The following is a 21165-nucleotide window of genomic DNA, read 5'->3' on the forward strand; positions in this document are numbered from 1 at the left end:
TTATGGAATATATTCTCCTTCCCAACAGGAAGTTGCAAGAGTCACCCACAGCAAAGCTGCTATATAGCTCCTCCCCTAACTGCCATATTCAGTCATTCTCTTGCAAGCCTCAACATAGATAGGAGGTCGTGAGAGTCTGTGGTGCTTTATACTTAGTTTATTCTTCAATCAAAAGTTTGTTATTTTCAAATGGCACCGGAGTGTGCTGTTTATCTCAGGCAGTATTTAGAAGAAGAATCTGCCTGCGTTTTTTCTATGATCTTAGCAGACGTAACTAAGATCCATTTGCTGTTCTCACACATTCTGAGGAGTAAGGTACTTCAGAGGGGGAATGGCATGCAGGTTTTCCTGCAGATAAGGTATGTGCAGTAAAATATTTTTCTAGGAATGGAATTGACTAATAAAATACTGCTGATACCGAAGTAATGTAAGTAAAGCCTTAAATGCAGCGATAGCGACTGGTATCAGGCTTATTAATAGAGATACATACTCTTATAAAAATGTGTTTTAAAACGTTTACTGGCATGTTTAATCGTTTTTTAACGAACATTGGTGATAACACTGTAATGTTGGTATAGCCTTAAATGCAGTAAAAGCGACTGGTATCAGGCTTATTAATAGAGATACATACTCTTGTAAAAATGTGTTTTAAAACGTTTGCTGGCATGTTTAATCGTTTTTTAACATATGTTTGGTGATAAAACTTATTGGGGCCTAAGTTTTTTCCACATGGCTGGCTTAAATTTTGAATAGAAACAGTTAACTGAAGCCTCCAACTGTTGTAATATGAGTGGGAGGCGCAGTTAAAATTACAAAATGAATCATCTAGATTCCCTCAGCAGTCCCATGAATACTACAGGACATTTCTAAAGGGCTAAAAAGACTTCAAAAATCGTTTATAGGGAAGGTAATCCACAGCTCTGCTGTGGCAGTTTTCTTGTGTCTGTTTTTAAAAACGTCTATGTCGTTTTTTTTATCTGTTTTTTGCATTAAGGGGTTAATCATCCATTTGCAAGTGGGTGCAATGCTCTGTTACCTTATTACATGTACTGTAAAAATTTCGTTTATTTTACTGCCTTTTTTCACTGTTTTTCAAATTTTGACAAAATTTGTTTCTCTTAAAGGCACAGTAACGTTTTATATATTTGCTTGTTAACTTGATTTAAAGTGTTTTCCAAGCTTACTAGTCTCTTTATTAGTCTGTTCTAACATGTCTGACATAGAGGAAGCTCTGTGTTCATTATGTTTTAAAGCCATGGTGGAACCCCATCTTAGAATGTGTACCAGATGTACTGATTTCATGTTAAACAATAAAGATCATTTTTTGTTTTTTTTAAAAAAAAACAAAAAAAAAAACATTATCACCAGAGGATTCTGTCGTGGGGGTAGTTATGCCGACTAACTCTCCCCACGTGTCAGATCTTTTGACTCCCGCTTTAGGGACTCACGCTCAAATGGCGCCAAGTGCATCAAGGGCACCCATAGCGTTTATTTTACCAGGGGATTCTGTCGAGGGGAAAGTTATGCCGACTAACTCTCCCCACGTGTCAGACCCTTCGACTCCCGCTTCAGGGACTCACGCTCAAATGGCGCCAAGTACATCAAGGGCGCCCATAGCGTTTATTTTACAAGACGTGACAAAGGTGGTGAATAATACTCTGGCAGCAGTATTAGTCAGGCTACCTAAAATTAAAGGAAAGCAGATAGCTCTGGGGGTAGATACAGAGCATACAGACGCTTTAAGAACCATGAATGATACTATCTCACAATATGCTTAGTCTGTGGGTGAATGACTCGGGGTAGATGATTTAACCTGATTCTGATATTTCTACATTTAAAATTTATACTTCAGAACCTCCACTTGTTGCTCAGGGAGGCTTTGGCTGCTCTGAATGAATGTGTACAATCACAGGGCCAGAGAAATTGTGTAGACTGGTTAAATAATATGCAGTGCCGGTGTGTGCTGATGTTTTTCCAATACCTAAAGAAGTTACTAAAAATTTTTTTAATAAGGAATGGGATAGACCAGGTGTGCTGTTCTCTTCCCCTCCTAATTTTTTTTAGAAGAATGTTTTCTAATAGTTACCACCACACAGGACTTCTGGCAGACAGTTCCTAAGGTGGAGAGAAGAGTTTCTACTCTAGCTAAGCATACCACTACCTCTGGCAAGGACAGTTGTGCTTTTTAGATCCAATGAATAAAAAATGTTTATTCAACAGGATTTTATCCTGCAGCCCCTTGCATACATTGCTTCTGTCACTGCTGCTGCGGCGTTCTGGGTTGAGTTTCTTGATGAGGCTTTATAGTTAGCGACTCCATTGGATGAATATATTGACAAGCTTATGCTAGCCAAATTCCTTTGTTTTCTGATGCCTTTGTTCATTTGACTAGACTAACGGCTAAGAATTCTGTTTTTTTACTATACTGGCGCGTAGAGCGCTATGGCTTATATCATGGTCAGCTGTCGTGACTTCCCTATTCGGGCCTGTTTTGAAGGAGATTATTGCTTATATCACTGGAGGGTGGCATCCACTTCCTCTAAGGCAAAACAAAAGGGAATTTTTGCTCAGTCCAAGGCGGTCTGGAGACAATCGGACCTGAAACAAAGATAAGCAGGCCAAGGAGCCTGCTGCTGCCTCTAAGGCAGCATGAAGGAACGGACCCCTATCCGGTAACGGATCCTATAGGGGGCAGACTTTCATTCTTCGCCCATGTGGGCAAGAGATGCCCAGGATCCCTAGGCATTGGAATTTATATCCCAGAGATATCTTCTGGATTTCAAAAATTTCCCCCCAATAAAAAAGGGAGTTTTCGCCTTTCACAATTATCTGCAAACCAGATAAAGAAGGAGGCATTCTTACATTGTGTACGAGATCCATCCAGTTCCAAGAGAGGAACAGGGACAGAGTTTTTACTCAAATCTGTTTGTGGTTCCCAAGGAGAGGGAACCTTCAGACCTATTTTGGATCTAAAGATCTTAAACAAATTCCTCAGAATTCCGTCATTTAAGATGGAAACTATTCGTACCATCTTAACTATGATCCAGGAGAGTCAATAGAGGACTACAATGGATTTGAAGGATGCTTATCCTCACATTGTGATGCATAAAGATCACCATCGTTTTTCAGGTTTGCCTTTCTAGACAGGCATTACCAGTTTGTAGATCTTTCCTTTGGGATATCTACATCCCCAAGAATCTTTATGGAGGTTCTAGGGTCGCTTTGGCGGTCCTTAGGCCGCGGGGCATAGAAGTGGCCCTTTATTTAGACGACATCCTGATACAGGCGTCAAACATCCAAATTGCCAAGTCTCATACGGACATAGTACTGGCATTTCTGAGATTACATGGGTGGAAAGTGAACAAGGAAAGAGTTCTCTATTCCCAATCTCAAGGGTTTCCCTCCTAGGGACTCTGATAGATTCTGTTGAAATGAAAATTTACCTGACGGAGTCCAGGTTGTCAAAGTTTCTAAATTTCTGCCGTGTTTTTCATTCCATCCGCGCCCTTTGGTGGCTCAGTACATGAATGAAATCGGCTTAATGGTAGCGGCAAGGGACATAGTACCGTTTGCACGTCTACATTTTAGACCGCTGCAACTATGCATGCTCAGTCAGAGGAGCGGGGATTCCACAGATTTGTCCCCCTGTTAAACCTGGACCAAGAGACCAGAGATTCTCTTCTCTGGTGACTATGTCGGGTCCATCTGTCCAAGGGTATGACCTCCCGCAGGTCAGATGGGACAATTGTTACAATAGATGCCAGCCTTTTAGGTTGGGATGCAGTCTGGATCTCCCTGAAGGCTCAGGGATAGGGGACTTAGGAGGAGACCCTCCTTCTAATAAATATTCTGGAATTGGGAGTGATATTCCATGCTCTTCAGACTTGGCCTCAGTTAGCAACTCTGAGGTACATCATTCTCAGTTGGACAATATACACGACTGTGGCTTTCATCAGCCATCAAGGGGGAACAGAAGTTCCCTAGCGAGGTTAGAAGTCTTACAATAATTCACTGGACAGAGACTCACTCTTGTCTATCAGCTATCCATATCCCAGGTGTTGAGAACTGGGAGGTGGATTTTCTAAATCGTCAGACTTTTTCTTCCGGGGGAGTGGGATTTCCTCCGGAGGTCAAGACCAAGCAGGAGAAGGCTTTGATGTTTTTGACAGTGCCTGCGTAGCCAACCAGGACCTGGTATGCAGATCTGGTGGACATGTCATCCTTTCCATCACGGTCTTTGCTTCTGAGACAGGTCCCCCTACCTCAGGGTCCTTTCAACCATCTAAATAGAATCAATCTGAGATGGACTGTCTGGAGACTGAACGCTTGATGGTATCAAAGCATGGCTTCTCCGAGTCAGTCATTGATACCTTAATACAGACATGTAAGCCTGTCTCTAGGAAAATGAACATAGATATGGTGTAAATATCTGATTTTTATGAATCCAAGGGTTACTCATGGAGTAAAGTCTGGATTCCCAGGATATTATCTTTTCTCCAAGATGTTTTTGAGAAAAGGGTTGTCAGCTTTGCTCTGCCATGGAGCTTAAACCTGGTTCTTAAGGTTCTTCAGGAAGTTCCGTTTGAACCTTTTTTTTGTTCCATAGATATCAATCTTTATCTTGGAAAGTTCTTTTTGGGTAGCTATTTCCTCGACTCGTAGAGTCTCCAAGTTATCTGTGTTACAATGTGATTCTCCTTATCTGGTCCTTCGTACGGATAAGGTAGTCCTGCGTACCAACCTGGGTTTTTTCCTAAGGCGGTATCCAACAAGAACATCACTCAAGAGATATTTGTTCCATGCTTGTATCCTAATCCTTCCTCAAAGAAGGAACGTCTATTACACAATATTGGACGTGGTTTGTGCTTTAAAATCTTACTTACAAGCTAATACAGTTTTCATCAAACGTTCACCTTGTTTGTTGTCTATTCTGGACAGAGGAGAGGTCAAAAGACTTCAGTAGCCTCTCTGTCCTTTTGGTTAAAAAGCATAATTCATTTAGCTTATGAGACTGCTGGTCAGCAGCCTTCCTGAAGGGATTGCAGCTCATTCTACTAGAGCTGTGGTTTTCACTTGGGCCTTTTTTAAATGTGGCTTCTGTTGAACAGATTTACAAGACGGAGTCTTGGTCTGCGCTTCATACTTTTTCAAATTTAACAAATTTGATACTTTGCTTCTTCGGAGGCTATTTTTGGGAGAAAGGTTTTTTTTACAGGCAGTGGTAACTTCCGTTTAAGTACCTGCCTTGTCCCTCCCATCATCCGTGTACTTTAGCTTTGGTATGGGTATTCCATAAGTAATGGATGATCCGTGGACTGGATACACTTAACAAGAGAAAACATAATTTATGCTTACCTGATAAATTAATTTCTCTTGTAGTGTATCCAGTCCACGGCCCGCCCTGTCACTTTAAGGCAGGTAATTTTTTCACTTGAACTACAGTCACCACTGCACCCTATGGTTTCCTTTCTCTGCATGTTTTCGGTCGAATGACTGAATATGGCAGTTAGGGGAGGAGCTATATAGCAGCTTTGCTGTGGGTGACTCTTGCAACTTCCTGTTGGGAAGGAGAATATATTCCATAAGTAATGGATGATCCGTGGACTGGATACACTACAAGAGAAATAAATTTATCAGGTAAGCATAAATTATGTTTTCTTCAATCAAAAGTTTGTTATTTTTAAATGGTACCGGAGTGTACTGTTTATCTCAGGCAGTATTTAGAAGAAGAATCTGCCTGCGTTTTCTATGATCTTAGCAGAAGTAACTAAGATCCTTTGCTGTTCTCACATATTCTGAGGAGTGAGGTAACTTCAGAGGGGGAATGGCGTGCAGGTTTTCCTGCAATAAGGTATGTGCAGTTAATATTTTTCTAGGGATGGAATTTGCTAGAAAATGCTGCTGATACCGAAGTAATGTAAGTAAAGCCTTAAATGCAGTGATAGCGACTGGTATCAGGCTTATTAATAGAGATACATACTCTTATAAAAGTGTATTTTAAAACGTTTGCTGGCATGTTTAATCGTTTTTTATATATGTTTGGTGATAAAACTTATTGGGGCCTAGTTTTTTCCACATGGCTGGCTTGAATTTTGCCTAGAAACAGTTCCCTGAGGCTTTCCACTGTTGTAATATGAGTGGGAGGGGCCTATTTTAGCACTTTTTGTTGCGCAGCAAAAAATACAGACACAGACATCCAGCTTCTTCCTGCATGATCCAGGACTTCTCTGAAGGGCTCAAAAGGCTTCAAAAGTCGTATTGAGGGAGGTAAAAAGCCACAGTAGAGCTGTGGCAGTTGTTGTGACTGTTTGAAAAACGTTTTTGTCATTTGTTATTCCGTTTTAGGTATTAAGGGGTTAATCATCCATTTGCAAGTGGGTGCAACGCTCTGCTAACTTATTACATACACTGTAAAAATTTCGTTAGTGTAACTGCCTTTTTTCACTGTTATTTCAAATTTGGACAAAATTTGTGTTTCTTAAAGGCGCAGTAACGTTTTTTATATTGCTTGTAAACTTGTTTTAAAGTGTTTTCCAAGCTTGCTAGTCTCATTGCTAGTCTGTTTAAACATGTCTGACACAGAGGAACCTACTTGTTCATTATGTTTGAAAGCCATGGTGGAGCCCCATAGGAGAATGTGTACTAAATGTATTGATTTCACCTTAAACAGTAAAGATCAGTCTTTATTTATAAAAGAATTATCACCAGAGGGTTCTGTCGAGGGGAAAGTTATGCCGACTAACTCTCCCCACGTGTCAGACCCTTCGCCTCCCGCTCAGGGGACGCACGCTAGTATGGCGCCAATTACATCAGGGACGCCCATAGCGATTACCTTGCAGGACATGGCTGCAATCATGAATAATACCCTGTCAGAGGTATTATCTAGATTGCCTGAATTAAGAGGCAAGCGCGATAGCTCTGGGGTTAGGAGAGATACAGAGCGCGCAAATGCTGTAAGAGCCATGTCTGATACTGCGTCACAGTATGCAGAACATGAGGACGGAGAGCTTCAGTCTGTGGGTGACATCTCTGACTCGGGGAAACCTGATTCAGAGATTTCTAATTTTAAATTTAAGCTTGAGAACCTCCGTGTATTGCTTGGGGAGGTATTAGCTGCTCTGAATGACTGTAACACAGTTGCAATTCCAGAGAAATTGTGTAGGCTGGATAGATACTATGCGGTGCCGGTGTGTACTGATGTTTTTCCTATACCTAAAAGGCTTACAGAAATTATTAGCAAGGAGTGGGATAGACCCGGTGTGCCCTTTTCCCCACCTCCTATATTTAGAAAAATGTTTCCAATAGATGCCACTACACGGGACTTATGGCAGACGGTCCCTAAGGTGGAGGGAGCAGTTTCTTCTTTAGCAAAGCGTACCACTATCCCGGTTGAGGACAGTTGTGCTTTTTCAGATCCAATGGATAAAAAATTGGAGGGTTACCTTAAGAAAATGTTTATTCAACAAGGTTTTATTTTACAGCCCCTTGCATGCATTGCGCCTGTCACTGCTGCGGCGGCATTCTGGTTTGAGGCCCTGGAAGAGGCCATCCATACAGCTCCATTGAATGAAATTATTGACAAGCTTAGAACGCTTAAGCTAGCTAACTCATTTGTTTCTGATGCCATTGTTCATTTGACTAAACTAACGGCTAAGAATTCCGGATTCGCCATCCAGGAGCGTAGGGCGCTATGGCTTAAATCCTGGTCAGCTGACGTGACTTCAAAGTCTAAATTACTCAACATTCCTTTCAAGGGGCAGACCTTATTCGGGCCTGGCTTGAAGGAAATTATTGCTGACATTACTGGAGGCAAGGGTCATACCCTTCCTCAGGACAGGGCCAAATCAAAGGCCAAACAGTCTAATTTTCGTGCTTTTCGAAATTTCAAGGCAGGAGCAGCATCAACTTCCTCCGCTTCAAAACAAGAGGGAACTGTTGCTCATTCCAGACAGGCCTGGAAACCTAACCAGTCCTGGAACAAGGGCAAGCAGGCCAGAAAGCCTGCTGCTGCCCCCAAGACAGCATGAAGGAACGGCCCCCTATCCGGAAACGGATCTAGTGGGGGGCAGACTTTCTCTCTTCGCCCAGGCGTGGGCAAGAGATGTTCAGGATCCCTGGGCGTTGGAGATCATATCTCAGGGATATCTTCTGGACTTCAAAGCTTCTCCTCCACAAGGGAGATTTCATCTTTCAATGTTATCAGCAAACCAGATAAAGAAAGAGGCATTCCTAAGCTGTGTGCAAGATCTCCTAGTAATGGGAGTGATCCATCCAGTTCCGCGGACGGAACAAGGACAGGGGTTTTATTCAAATCTGTTTGTGGTTCCCAAGAAAGAGGGAACCTTCAGACCAATCTTGGATCTAAAGATCTTAAACAAATTCCTCAGAGTTCCATCATTCAAAATGGAAACTATTCGGACCATCCTACCCATGATCCAAGAGGGTCAGTACATGACCACAGTGGACTTAAAGGATGCCTACCTTCAAATACCGATTCACAAAGATCATAATCGGTTCCTAAGGTTTGCCTTTCTAGACAGGCATTACCAATTTGTAGCTCTTCCCTTCGGGTTGGCCACAGCCCCGAGAATTTTTACAAAGATTCTGGGCTCACTTCTGGCGGTTCTAAGACCTCGAGGCATAGCGGTGGCTCCTTATCTAGACGACATCCTGATACAGGCGTCAAGCTTTCAAATTGCCAAGTCTCATACAGAGAAAGTTCTGGCATTTCTGAGGTCGCATGGGTGGAAAGTGAACGTGGAAAAGAGTTCTCTATCCCCACTCACAAGAGTCTCCTTCCTAGGGAGACTCTTGTGAGATCTCTTATAGATTCTGTAGAGATGAAAATTTACCTGACGGAGTCCAGGTTATCAAAACTTCTAAATGCTTGCCGTGTCCTTCATTCCATTCCACGCCCGTCAGTGGCTCAGTGCATGGAAGTAATCGGCTTAATGGTAACGGCAATGGACATAGTGCCATTTGCGCGCCTGCATCTCAGACCGCTGCAATTATGCATGCTAAGTCAGTGGAATGGGGATTACTCAGATTTGTCCCCTCTACTAAATCTGGATCAAGAGACCAGAGATTCTCTTCTCTGGTGGCTATCTCGGGTCCATCTGTCCAAGGGTATGTCCTTTCGCAGGCCAGATTGGACGATTGTAACAACAGATGCCAGCCTTCTAGGTTGGGGTGCAGTCTGGAACTCCCTGAAGGCTCAGGGATCGTGGACTCAGGAGGAGAAACTCCTCCCGATAAATATTCTGGAGTTAAGAGCAATATTCAATGCTCTTCTAGCTTGGCCTCAGTTAGCAACCCTGAGGTTCATCAGATTTCAGTCGGACAACATCACGACTGTGGCTTACATCAACCATCAAGGGGGAACCAGGAGTTCCCTAGCGATGTTAGAAGTCTCAAAGATAATTCGCTGGGCAGAGTCTCACTCTTGCCACCTGTCAGCGATCCACATCCCAGGCGTAGAGAACTGGGAGGCGGATTTTCTAAGTCGTCAGACTTTTCATCCGGGGGAGTGGGAACTCCATCCGGAGGTGTTTGCTCAACTGATCCATCGTTGGGGCAAACCAGAACTGGATCTCATGGCGTCTCGCCAGAACGCCAAGCTTCCTTGTTACGGATCCAGGACCAGGGACCCGGGAGCGACGCTGATAGATGCTCTAGCAGCTCCTTGGTTCTTAAACCTGGCTTATGTGTTTCCACCGTTTCCTCTGCTCCCTCGACTGATTGCCAAAATCAAACAGGAGAGAGCATCGGTGATTCTGATAGCGCCTGCGTGGCCACGCAGGACCTGGTATGCAGACCTAGTGGACATGTCATCTCTTCCACCATGGACTCTGCCTCTGAGGCAGGACCTTCTAATACAAGGTCCTTTCAATCATCCAAATCTAATTTCTCTGAGACTGACTGCATGGAGATTGAACGCTTGATTCTATCAAGGCGTGGCTTCTCCGAATCAGTCATTGATACCTTAATACAGGCACGAAAGCCTGTCACCAGGAAAATCTACCATAAGATATGGCGTAAATATCTTTATTGGTGTGAATCCAAGAGTTACTCATGGAGTAAGGTTAGGATTCCTAGGATATTGTCCTTTCTCCAAGAGGGTTTGGACAAAGGCTTTTCAGCTAGTTCTTTAAGGGGACAGATCTCTGCTCTGTCTATTCTTTTGCACAAGCGTCTGGCAGAGGTTCCAGACGTCCAGGCATTTTGTCAGGCTTTGGTTAGGATTAAGCCTGTGTTTAAAACTGTTGCTCCCCCGTGGAGCTTAAACTTGGTTCTTAAAGTTCTTCTGGGAGTTCCGTTTGAACCCCTTCATTCCATTGATATTAACTTTTATCTTGGAAAGTTCTGTTTTTGATGGCTATTTCCTCGGCTCGAAGAGTCTCTGAGTTATCTGCCTTACATTGTGATTCTCTTAATCTGATTTTTCATTCAGACAAGGTAGTTCTGCGTACCAAACCTGGGTTTTTACCTAAGGTGGTTTCTAACAGGAATATCAATCAAGAGATTGTTGTTCAATCATTGTGTCCTAATCCTTCTTCAAAGAAGGAACGTCTTTTGCATAATCTGGACGTAGTCCGTGCCTTGAAGTTTTACTTACAGGCTACTAAAGATTTTCGGCAAACATCTGCCCTGTTTGTCGTTTACTCTGGACAGAGGAGAGGTCAAAAAGCTTTGGCAACCTCTCTCTCCTTTTGGCTTCGGAGCATAATACGCTTAGCCTATGAGACTGCTGGACAGCAGCCCCCTGAAAGGATTACAGCTCATTCTACTAGAGCTGTGGCTTCCACCTGGGCCTTTAAAAATGAGGCCTCTGTTGAACAGATTTGCAAGACTGCGACTTGGTCTTCGCTTCACACCTTTTCAAAATTTTACAAATTTTATACTTTTGCTTCTTCGGAGGCTGTTTTTGGGAGAAAGGTTCTACAGGCAGTGGTTCCTTCCGTTTAAGTTCCTGCCTTGTCCCTCCCATCATCCGTGTACTTTAGCTTTGGTATTGGTATCATACAAGTAATGGATGATCCGTGGACTGGATACACTTAACAAGAGAAAACATAATTTATGCTTACCTGATAAACTTATTTCTCTTGTAGTGTATCCAGTCCACGGCCCGCCCTGTCCTTTTAAGGCAGGTCTAAATTTTAATTAAACTACAGTCACCACTGCACCCTATGGTTTCTCCTTTCTCGGCTTGTTTCGGTCGAATGACTGGATATGGCAGTGAGGAGAGGAGCTATATAGCAGCTCTGCTGTGGGTGATCCTCTTGCAACATCGTGTTGGGAAGGAGAATATCCCACAAGTAATGGATGATCCGTGGATTGGATACACTACAAGAGAAATAAATTTATCAGGTAAGCATAAATTATGTTTTTACATATTGGTGGCGGTTTCAAAAGACAAAATAAAGGTAAAATTATATATTTGTAAACAATTTAATACACTCCAGCAGGTGCAATTGATCTTTGGGAGATGTATGCATATATGTATGTGTGTGTATATATGTATATGTATGTACATATGTGTTTGTGTGTGTGTATGTGTATATTTATATTTTTATATATATATGTATATATATATATATATATGTAGTGGAAGACAGAAAACTAAAAGGGGTAAACCTCCTAGTTAACCCAACAGCGCTCCTATAGGTTTAAGACACGTGTATTATAATTATAAATACCCCTATATACGTAATAAACACCTATTGTTTCATATAAGCTGCCAATCACCAAATAGTCGGAGGATTTTCCAATACCTCCCAAAGAAATAGGGTTACAAAAGGAATATAGAGATGGCGCTATTAGAATTAGGTGATAAAATGAGAGGTAGTGAGTCTCAGTATATAACAGATAATCTAATGATGTAAACACTTCAATGTTAGAGCAAAGAAAAGTGCTGCAATAAATATCAATTGGAACCTTTAAACAAATAAAATTATAAATTTAAAAGGTGTAACATAGTGTAGGGACCTGTGTAAGGTCTATAAAGATACAGTCACTTATAATTTTCACAATTAAATAGATGTTTTTCTTATTATTATCCGGTAAGATCCCCCTAAGGGTATGCACTTACTTCAAAGACCCTCAATCAAATGAGGTAAGGATGATTCAGAAATGCTGTGCAAAGGTATTGCCTCTTGAATATGCAGTCTCTGGCAGAAGGAACTTTCTTTCTGGATAGGAGCTTGTGCCTGTCTTGGTGTCCTGTCATGCTATGTGGTCCATCCCTTCTCCTTGCAAAGCCCGGGACAGCACCTGAACTGTAGGCCGAGACCAGTGACTATATCTTACCACCTGGACAGGTCTCAGTGGGCTACCAGACAGGTTTCAATCCCTCTGCCTTGCACCTTTCTCCAGGACGGTAATTATCCCTTTGCCTGCAATGTCTTAATTGGATACTCAAGTAAACATTAAACTTTCATGATTCAGATAGAGCAACAATTTTTAACACATTAACAAAATGTGTGTCTTTTTATATTTACACTTTTTGAGTCACTAGCTCATACTCAAGTAGGAAAGGTGCAAGGCAGAGGGATTGAAACCTGCAGGCACTCACTGGTCTTAGTAAAATATAACAATTTATTTAGAAATCATTAAAAAGACATAACGTTTCGGCACCAATATGTGCCTTTGTCAAATGTCAGCATGTAACCAAACGAATATGCAGCACACTTAAAATCAATATGACACACATTTAAAATCATACCCCTTTTAAAGATGTGAGCAAACTAATTACCGCCATGCCTCCACTCGCGTCTTCCCATCCATGGCAATGACGTCACATACGCACGCTGCGTGCCTAGCGTGATGACGCATGGCACGGCGTTGCCATAGCGACGTTGGATAGCCACACGCGTCAGAGTAGGGAGTGACTTAATCACGCATACAGATTACTATCAGGGACGTCTGTGTGTACTTGTTGCTAATAGCAACCAAAACAATCCACAATATGTATAGCGTGTTTAATATTTTGACATAGCGGTTTACAGACATAACATTAATGATGTTAGAAACGTATTATTGAATGGCATATTAGAACATAGTCTGTTAGATGATAGATCCAAATGTGTAATTTCTATATGCGGAAAAACTGTCAAGCTCAGAAAAAGAAGGAGGCCAATCTGAGGGCCATCCTTAAAGAATGGGCACGAAATGCCAGACTAGACAGTAAAGGCAAGAGCATAAAAGAAACATAACACCTTGTCAATGCAATACATGATACATATTACAGATGAAGATAAGCGAAAACTGTCACTATTAACTGTATCATTATTACATTTGTAACCCCTGGTGCAGGTCATTAGTAGATGCATTAAGCAACATAATTATCTAAATACATTGTAGCATCATGCCACCCTGGGGTACAGATAGAAACTTTTTAGTGAGTAGTGAGCTATCATTTAGATATGTCCAGGGCAATAACTTTTCAGTGTGGAATTAATAGAATGGACTAAAGTCCAGTGAGGTGTTGAGGCCTTTAGGGACCAATGTGTCCAACCTGTGGATCCATCTGCTTTCAAGTTGGAGCAGTCTATTAGCCCTATCACCCCCTCTTGGCATGAGGGGGACGTGGTCAATTAACATGGACCTAATACTTGACACGGAGTGTTTCAATGCCACACAGTGGCGTGCCACTGGCTGATCTGATTCGCCAGATTTCAATGCAGGACGAATTGCACACCGATGGTTCCCCATCCTATCACGGAAGGGGGTAATCGTCTTACCCACATATACACTGGAACAAGGGCAAATCAGTATGTATATTACATAGTTACTCATGCAACTCAGACGATGGTTTATCTTGTACCTCTTGTTTGAATGTGGGTGCTGGAACGAATTACCCCGAGTCATGCTATTACATGTAGTGCAATTACCACAGGGAAAACACCCCATTTTAGAGGTTTTAAGCCATAATTCCTTATGATAGTGTTTAATAGGATCCGATTTTACTAAATGGTCCCTGAGGTTTTTGGCTCTGCGATAGACCAATCTCGGAGGTGGCATGTTCCGAAAAGGTAGCGTTGGATCAGGCTCCACGACCGGCCAGTGTTTACGCACTGCTCCTGTCAACTTTTCATTACCAGGTGTATAGGTGGTAACCAGGTTGAGCTGTTCGTGTTTAGCTTTGCTCTGTTCTTTGGGGCCATCCATACATGGCCTCTCTTGTGTTTTAATTATTTCAGCCCTGGCATACCCTCTGTTACTCAATTTCTTGCCCATCTCCTCCAACTGAGTGGTACGTAGTGATAGCTCACTATTGTTTCTCAGGACTCTGGTGAGCTGGGAAGTGATGACACCTTGTTTTTGGTGTGCAGGGTGGAAGCTTCTGGCATCTAATAAAGAGTTGCGGTCCGTGGGTTTAGTGTACACGGATGTACCAAACCGCAATTTGCCTGATTCATCCACCTTGAACACATTTAAATCAATAAAATGTACACAACTTAAATCATATTCAAGCTTAAAACGTATAGGAGACTCCATGAGGTTCAAACGTGTCACCCACTCACGCAAAGATGCTTCACTACCCCTCCAGATGAGAAACACGTCATCAATATAGCGTGTATAATATTTCACCTTGGGGTTCTCAAAGGGCTTCATGAGTTCATGCTCATACCATGCCATAAAAATATTAGCGTAAGTGGGTGCCACGTTCGAACCCATGGCAGTCCCTGAAATTTGTAAATAATAACTTTCCTCGAACTTAAAGTAATTTTTATCCAGACAAAATGATAACAATGTGCAAAGGAATTCAATGGATGGTCCAAGGTAATTAACATTACCTGTCACCATGGACCTGACAGCCTTCACCCCATCCGCATGGGGAATCACCGTGTAGAGGCTGTCGACATCCATGGTGACCAGGATGTCATCTTGTTGAAGATCAGAGTAATCTTTCAGGATTTTCAGAAGACTCGGTGAGTCCTGCAAATAAGCATCTGTATTCTTAACCACACTCTGAAGATGTGAGTCTATGTAGATGGCTATATTGGTAAGTACAGACCCCCGGACAGATACAATAGGCCTGCCCGGTGGGTTCACCAAGGTCTTATGGACCTTTGGAAGAAGGTATAATGCAGGCACAACCGGATAGTCAGTGGTAAGAAATGCATATTCCTTTTCACTCAGATGGCCAGCCATAAGGCCATTTTGGAGGAAGGAATCAATGATAGACTTGTAGGTAGATGTAGGGTTACTTTTTAATTTGACATAAGTATTTACATCGGCCAGTTGTCTAAGAGCCTCCTGTCGGTAATCAGTGTAATCAAGAATAACTATAGACCCCCCCCTTATCCGCAGGGCGGATGATGATTGAGGTGTCATTACCTAATTCAGTGAGAGCCTTTTGCTCAGCTAGCGTTAAATTAGAATATAAGCGTGTGGGAGTGTTTTCTGTCAAATTACTGGTCAGTACCCTCGTATAGCTCCTAATTTAAGTGTGTGTGTTAGGAGGCTCAAACGTAGATTTTTTCTTAAAGCCTTCACTCTGTGGGGTCTGTTCTCTGAAATGATCCTTTAGCTTAAGTTGGCGCTGAAATCTGTGAATGTCAACTAGCTAAACACGAACAGCTCAACCTGGTTACCACCTATACACCTGGTAATGAAAAGTTGACAGGAGCAGTGCGTAAACACTGGCCGGTCGTGGAGACTGATCCAACGCTACCTTTTCGGAACATGCCACCTCCGAGATTGGTCTATCGCAGAGCCAAAAACCTCAGGGGCCATTTAGTAAAATCGGATCCTATTAAACACTATCATAAGGAATCATGGCTTAAAACCACTAAAATGGGGTGTTTTCCCTGTGGTAATTGCACTACATGTAATAGCATGACTCGGGGTAATTCGTTCCAGCACCCACATTCAAACAAGAGGTACAAGATAAACCATCGTCTGAGTTGCATGAGTAACTATGTAATATACATACTGATTTGCCCTTGTTCCAGTGTATATGTGGGTAAGACGATTACCCCCTTCCGTGATAGGATGGCGAACCATCGGTGTGCAATTCGTGCTGCATTGAAATCTGGCGAATCAGATCAGCCAGTGGCACGCCACTGTGTGGCATTGAAACACTCCGTGTCAAGTATTAGGTCCATGTTAATTGACCACGTCCCCCCCATGCCAAGAGGGGGTGATAGGGCTAATAGACTGCTCCAACTTGAAAGCAGATGGATCCACAGGTTGGACACATTGGTCCCTAAAGGCCTCAACACCTCACTGGACTTTAGTCCATTCTATTAATTCCACACTGAAAAGTTATTGCCCTGGACATATCTAAATGATAGCTCACTACTCACTAAAAAGTTTCTATCTGTACCCCAGGGTGGCATGATGCTACAATGTATTTAGATAATTATGTTGCTTAATGCATCTACTAATGACCTGCACCAGGGGTTACAAATGTAATAATGATACAGTTAATAGTGACAGTTTTCGCTTATCTTCATCTGTAATATGTATCATGTATTGCATTGACAAGGTGTTATGTTTCTTTTATGCTCTTGCCTTTACTGTCTAGTCTGGCATTTCGTGCCCATTCTTTAAGGATGGCCCTCAGATTGGCCTCCTTATTTTTCTGAGCTTAACAGTTTTTCCGCATATAGAAATTACACATTTGGATCTATCATCTAACAGACTATGTTCTAATATGCCATTCAATAATACGTTTCTAACATCATTAATGTTATGTCTGTAAACCGCTATGTCAAAATATTAAACACGCTATACATATTGTGGATTGTTTTGGTTGCTATTAGCAACAAGTACACACAGACGTCCCTGATAGTAATCTGTATGCGTGATTAAGTCACTCCCTACTCTGACGCGTGTGGCTATCCGACGTCGCTATGGCAACGCCATGCCATGCGTCATCACGATAGGCACGCAGCGTGCGTACGTGACGTCATTGCCATGGATGGGAAGACGCGAGTGGAGGCATGGCGGTAATTAGTTTGCTCACATCTTTAAAAGGGGTATGATTTTAAATGTGTGTCATATTGATTTTAAGTGTGCTGCATATTTGTTTTGTTACATTCTGACATTTGACAAAGGCACATATTGGTGCCGAAACGTTATGTCTTTTTAATGATTTCTAAATAAATTGTTATATTTTACTAAGACCAGTGAGTGCCTGCATTTTGTGGACGTTGTGGATTATTTACAGCAGAGCACCGTGGCATTTAAACAAGTGGTGAGATTGTGCTTTCCCCTCAAGGAACTGTGTATATATATATATATATATATATTATTTTTTTTCTTTGCCACAATACTTATATTTTAAAAATTCAACTAATAGAAAAATGAAAGTTTAACGTGTTTTTTTTTCCTTTTCAGAAAAAAGGAGAACAGCCAACGGGGCAACAAAGGAGAAAGCACCAGATCACATATTTAATTCATCAGGTAAGTGTTTATCTTTAACATATTGATATACACTAAAAATGGGCATTTAATGTTTGGTTTTACTAATCTTTAAACTGACAAAGGCAGATGGATAAAGTCAGGCATTTGTTAAAAATGAAACCCAATTTTTATCTTTCATGATTCAGATAGAGCATGTGATTTTAAACAACTTTCCAATTTACTTCTATTATTTGCTTTATTCTCTTGGTATCCTTTGTTGAATGAACTGTTGTGTGCTACTAGGAGCTTGCGGAACACATCTGTGAACCAATGAAAAGAGGCATTTATGTAAAGCCACCAATCAACAGCAAGCTCCCAGTAGTGCATTGCGACTCCTGTGCCCACCTAAGTATGCTTTTCAACTAAGGACACCAAGAGAATGAAACAATTTAGATAATAGAAGTAAATTGAAAAGTTTTTTTTGTAAATCACACGCTCTGCCTGAATCTTGAAAGAAAAAAAATGTGTTTCATATCTCCTTAATACATAATTCTATACAACAATAGTGCTATACTATGTTTTAACATATTGTAGCTTTTTCTTTTTGCACTTTTGTTTCGCCTTAACGATTTTTCTATTTTATCTTTTTTATCATTCTAAATTGAGAATCAGATGGATGCTGGGCGTCCAGAGATATGAGATCTAAGTGACATTTTAGGCATTTTTTTTATTCTTGGACTATATAACATTGTGTCCATCAGACTGTAAAAAGGAAATGTAAAAAAAAATACATTTAGAATTGTCAATAGCAAGAGAGGTTTTGTGGCAGTTATTTGGTTACCAGTAAACTAGGACCACATAATATATCAGTATTTTTATAGCCGATTTCTTTATCTAAATCTTCTTGCGTGTTTCAGGCCAAAGAGCGGGAACTGGAACTGAAGAACACCTGGTCTGATAATAAGCTGAGCAGACGCCAAACCCAAGCAAAATACGGTTTTTAAATCCTCTTCTTCCTGCCTGCATAGGTATTTGTGGCTAATACAAGCCAGACTGACACCTTTGAGAGGCCATGCAATAACAAAGGACTCTAGTGCCAAGGACATGCATGGACTTTCCCACAATGCTGAGCCTTGTTGACATGTCCTCCAGCTTATTTTGGGTTTATGAATGTCAGGTGGACTTATTTTAAGAATTGCATTGGCTGAGCCAGCTCGGAGCTACAGAAATGTGACATTCTTTAACTCTAATTCATTTCCACAATCCATTGTAAAGCAATACTTTGATGGCAGTGAATGAGTAAAGTGGCCAAGTATTTGGTTTTGTGGACCTCAACATAGGATTGTAAAGTGAAGGACTAATTCTCATTGTACAGAGTACTCCTTTAGATTTTGTTGCAAACTCCTTTTTTTTTTTTTTCTTCAATGTTCAGTAGTTTGAGAGTTACGGGCATTTTACTTTAATGCCAACAATAGTTCTGCATATCTTTTAAGAATTTTCTCATTGATTTTACTTTAATATTGCCATGTTCAGATTTATTAGACCGTAAATAGGGGGATATCATGATTGATTTAAGGACTGAAGAGAATGACAAAAAAAAATCTACATCTAGCGTAGCGCAAATATCTATATATATATATATATATATATATATATATATATATCTTTCACATTTCAATAACTCTGTCCTATATTTTGTCTGTTTTACATTCTTGTAAATAACTCAAAATTGTACATATATATATAAATATATTTTCCTTTGGGTTAAAACATTGATAAACACCTTGTTTAATAACGATAACTTGTGTTCCCATTAATAAAATAAATCAAAATGTATTCTATTCATGTAAAAGTGCTATTTTTCCTACCTTCCTGTAAGTTTCTACGTTTCAAATCTCTGAAATTTAGATTTATTATTAATTCTAATAATCGTATGTGATTGATTCAGTAACATTTCCCTTATTTTCGTTTCTTCCACACACCTACCCATTGTCTTTCTTTATATGTTTTTACATACAAGCATTGATTTGTTAGGACATTTGAGCATTAAATGCATTCAAAAATAATTATTGATCTCCATGAAATAACAAATTGCATTATTATTTTCATTCACTGCAGCCAGGAATACTAGTAAATGTATTTTTTTTTATCATTTTATTACTGTTTTTTATATAAATTGGTAGATACAAGAAAACATTTTAGCTTCTTGACTTCTAGTTTCTTTATATAAAATCTATTCTATGTTTGTAACATATTTAATTCTGAGAATCTTCCTTAAAGACACAGTAAACATCTTATAATTACCAGGCATTTTTGTTATCTTAATATAGAATAACTCATCAGCCAAGGCTAAACATTTTAAAGCAAATCTGCATCTTGCTCACTGCAATCTTATATTTCAGTAATGAAACTCCACTTACCACTTGCATGATTTGGATGATCCATTGTATTAAAATCTCAAGGTGTTGTAACCATCCAAATGAACTGATTTTAAAATCCCAACAAGTTTGTGTGTATTACATTTTGCAAAATTGCCTACAAATTGTGTTGTTCTGGGCAGCTAGCAATGTGCAGGAAAAGGTTGATGAATGATCTTTAAATATAAATCTGAAAATACAAACTAATTCATCAAAAATTATATAACTGCAACAACATAAGCTACTCTTTGGTTTAGAAAGAACCCAACTCAAGCGGACTGTTTTGAATGTCAATTTTTACTGCTGTATTGTTTTAAAAACAGGCTCTTTGGATTGTTGGTGGCTATGTTACATGTTTTTTGTTTGTGTTTGCTTTCTTTTTGGTTACTCATTCATTGTTTAATTCTGTTACATCAAAGATAAATTAGATGTTCTGTTTTGTTGCTTACTGGTACATAAGTTTCCAAACTATTGTTTGTTTCTCCTTAAAATAGGAGATCAAAATCTCTTTCTTACATTTCGATAGGCTATTGCACAAAGTTTAACTGTCAGATGTCCATTTTGACTCAACCCTTGACAGAACAAGGCCATAATTCATATCGGACTATTTTATTTTTATACTTTTATGCCTAGTTTGGCTCTGATTCTTCCACAGCGTAATTTAATTGTACTGTTATTCCTTTGGAGAAATAGTAGCTTTAGAAGATAATATACATAATATAGAGTTTAATTAATGTACTTAACTCCTTGGCATCGTCGTCCATATTCTAGTTTGTTTGCTGTGTGAAAACTTCAAAATCAGTTGTTTTATTTTATTTTCTATGGCATTCTAATCCATTAGGATATTGCTTGTTTGAATTAGTTAAGTTGCCACAGTTACATCAGTGATAAATCCGGAACATCTGGTTTATTTACATTCAGATTTGTTGAACTCCGTAAAGCCCAGGCTTTGCACTGGGTTTTCGTAGACATACATAGAAGCACATTTGTAATGAAACATGGTGTCTAATTGATTCAATATTTGTGACATATAATGTGTTTGCAGGTTTTCTCACATAACAAATAAAATCAACTAATTGAATGTGTAATTAATACTTGTAATATGCCAATTTAAAACTTAAACATTGAAAACTAAATAGCATGCTACAAACCAAGATATGCAGTGCAAAACAGTCCAAAATGGGTTTTCAATAAATGCAAAAATCAAAAAGCTGTTGCAAATTGTTTACTGATGACTTGGAATACAACTGGTGTTTTACTGAGCAAATTTAATCGTTTGGAAAACCAGGTTAAAACTATGTTTCTTTCTAATGACACTGTGAGTCCACGGATCATCTAATTACCTTCAATCCCAGTCATTCTCTTTGCCTACGTTGGTGTAAGGAAGTGGTAAAGT

At 40.3% G+C, this 21165-nt stretch overlaps 1 protein-coding gene across 1 annotated transcript in view; it reads left to right on the forward strand.

Moving 5' to 3' along the window:
• Positions 1-20857, forward strand: part of PRCC (proline rich mitotic checkpoint control factor) — a 78811-nt gene extending 57954 nt beyond the window's left edge. Inside the window, exons 6-7 of the mRNA XM_053705316.1 lie at positions 17347-17412; positions 18270-20857. Coding sequence (XP_053561291.1) covers positions 17347-17412; positions 18270-18356 — 153 coding nt within the window. The 3' untranslated portion in view covers positions 18357-20857. The remainder of the gene's footprint in view (positions 1-17346; positions 17413-18269) is intronic.
• Positions 20858-21165: the final 308 nt, after the last annotated feature.

This window comes from Bombina bombina, chromosome 1 (genome assembly GCF_027579735.1).
Source record: "Bombina bombina isolate aBomBom1 chromosome 1, aBomBom1.pri, whole genome shotgun sequence".
In the NCBI taxonomy this organism is placed as follows: Eukaryota; Metazoa; Chordata; class Amphibia; order Anura; family Bombinatoridae; genus Bombina; species Bombina bombina.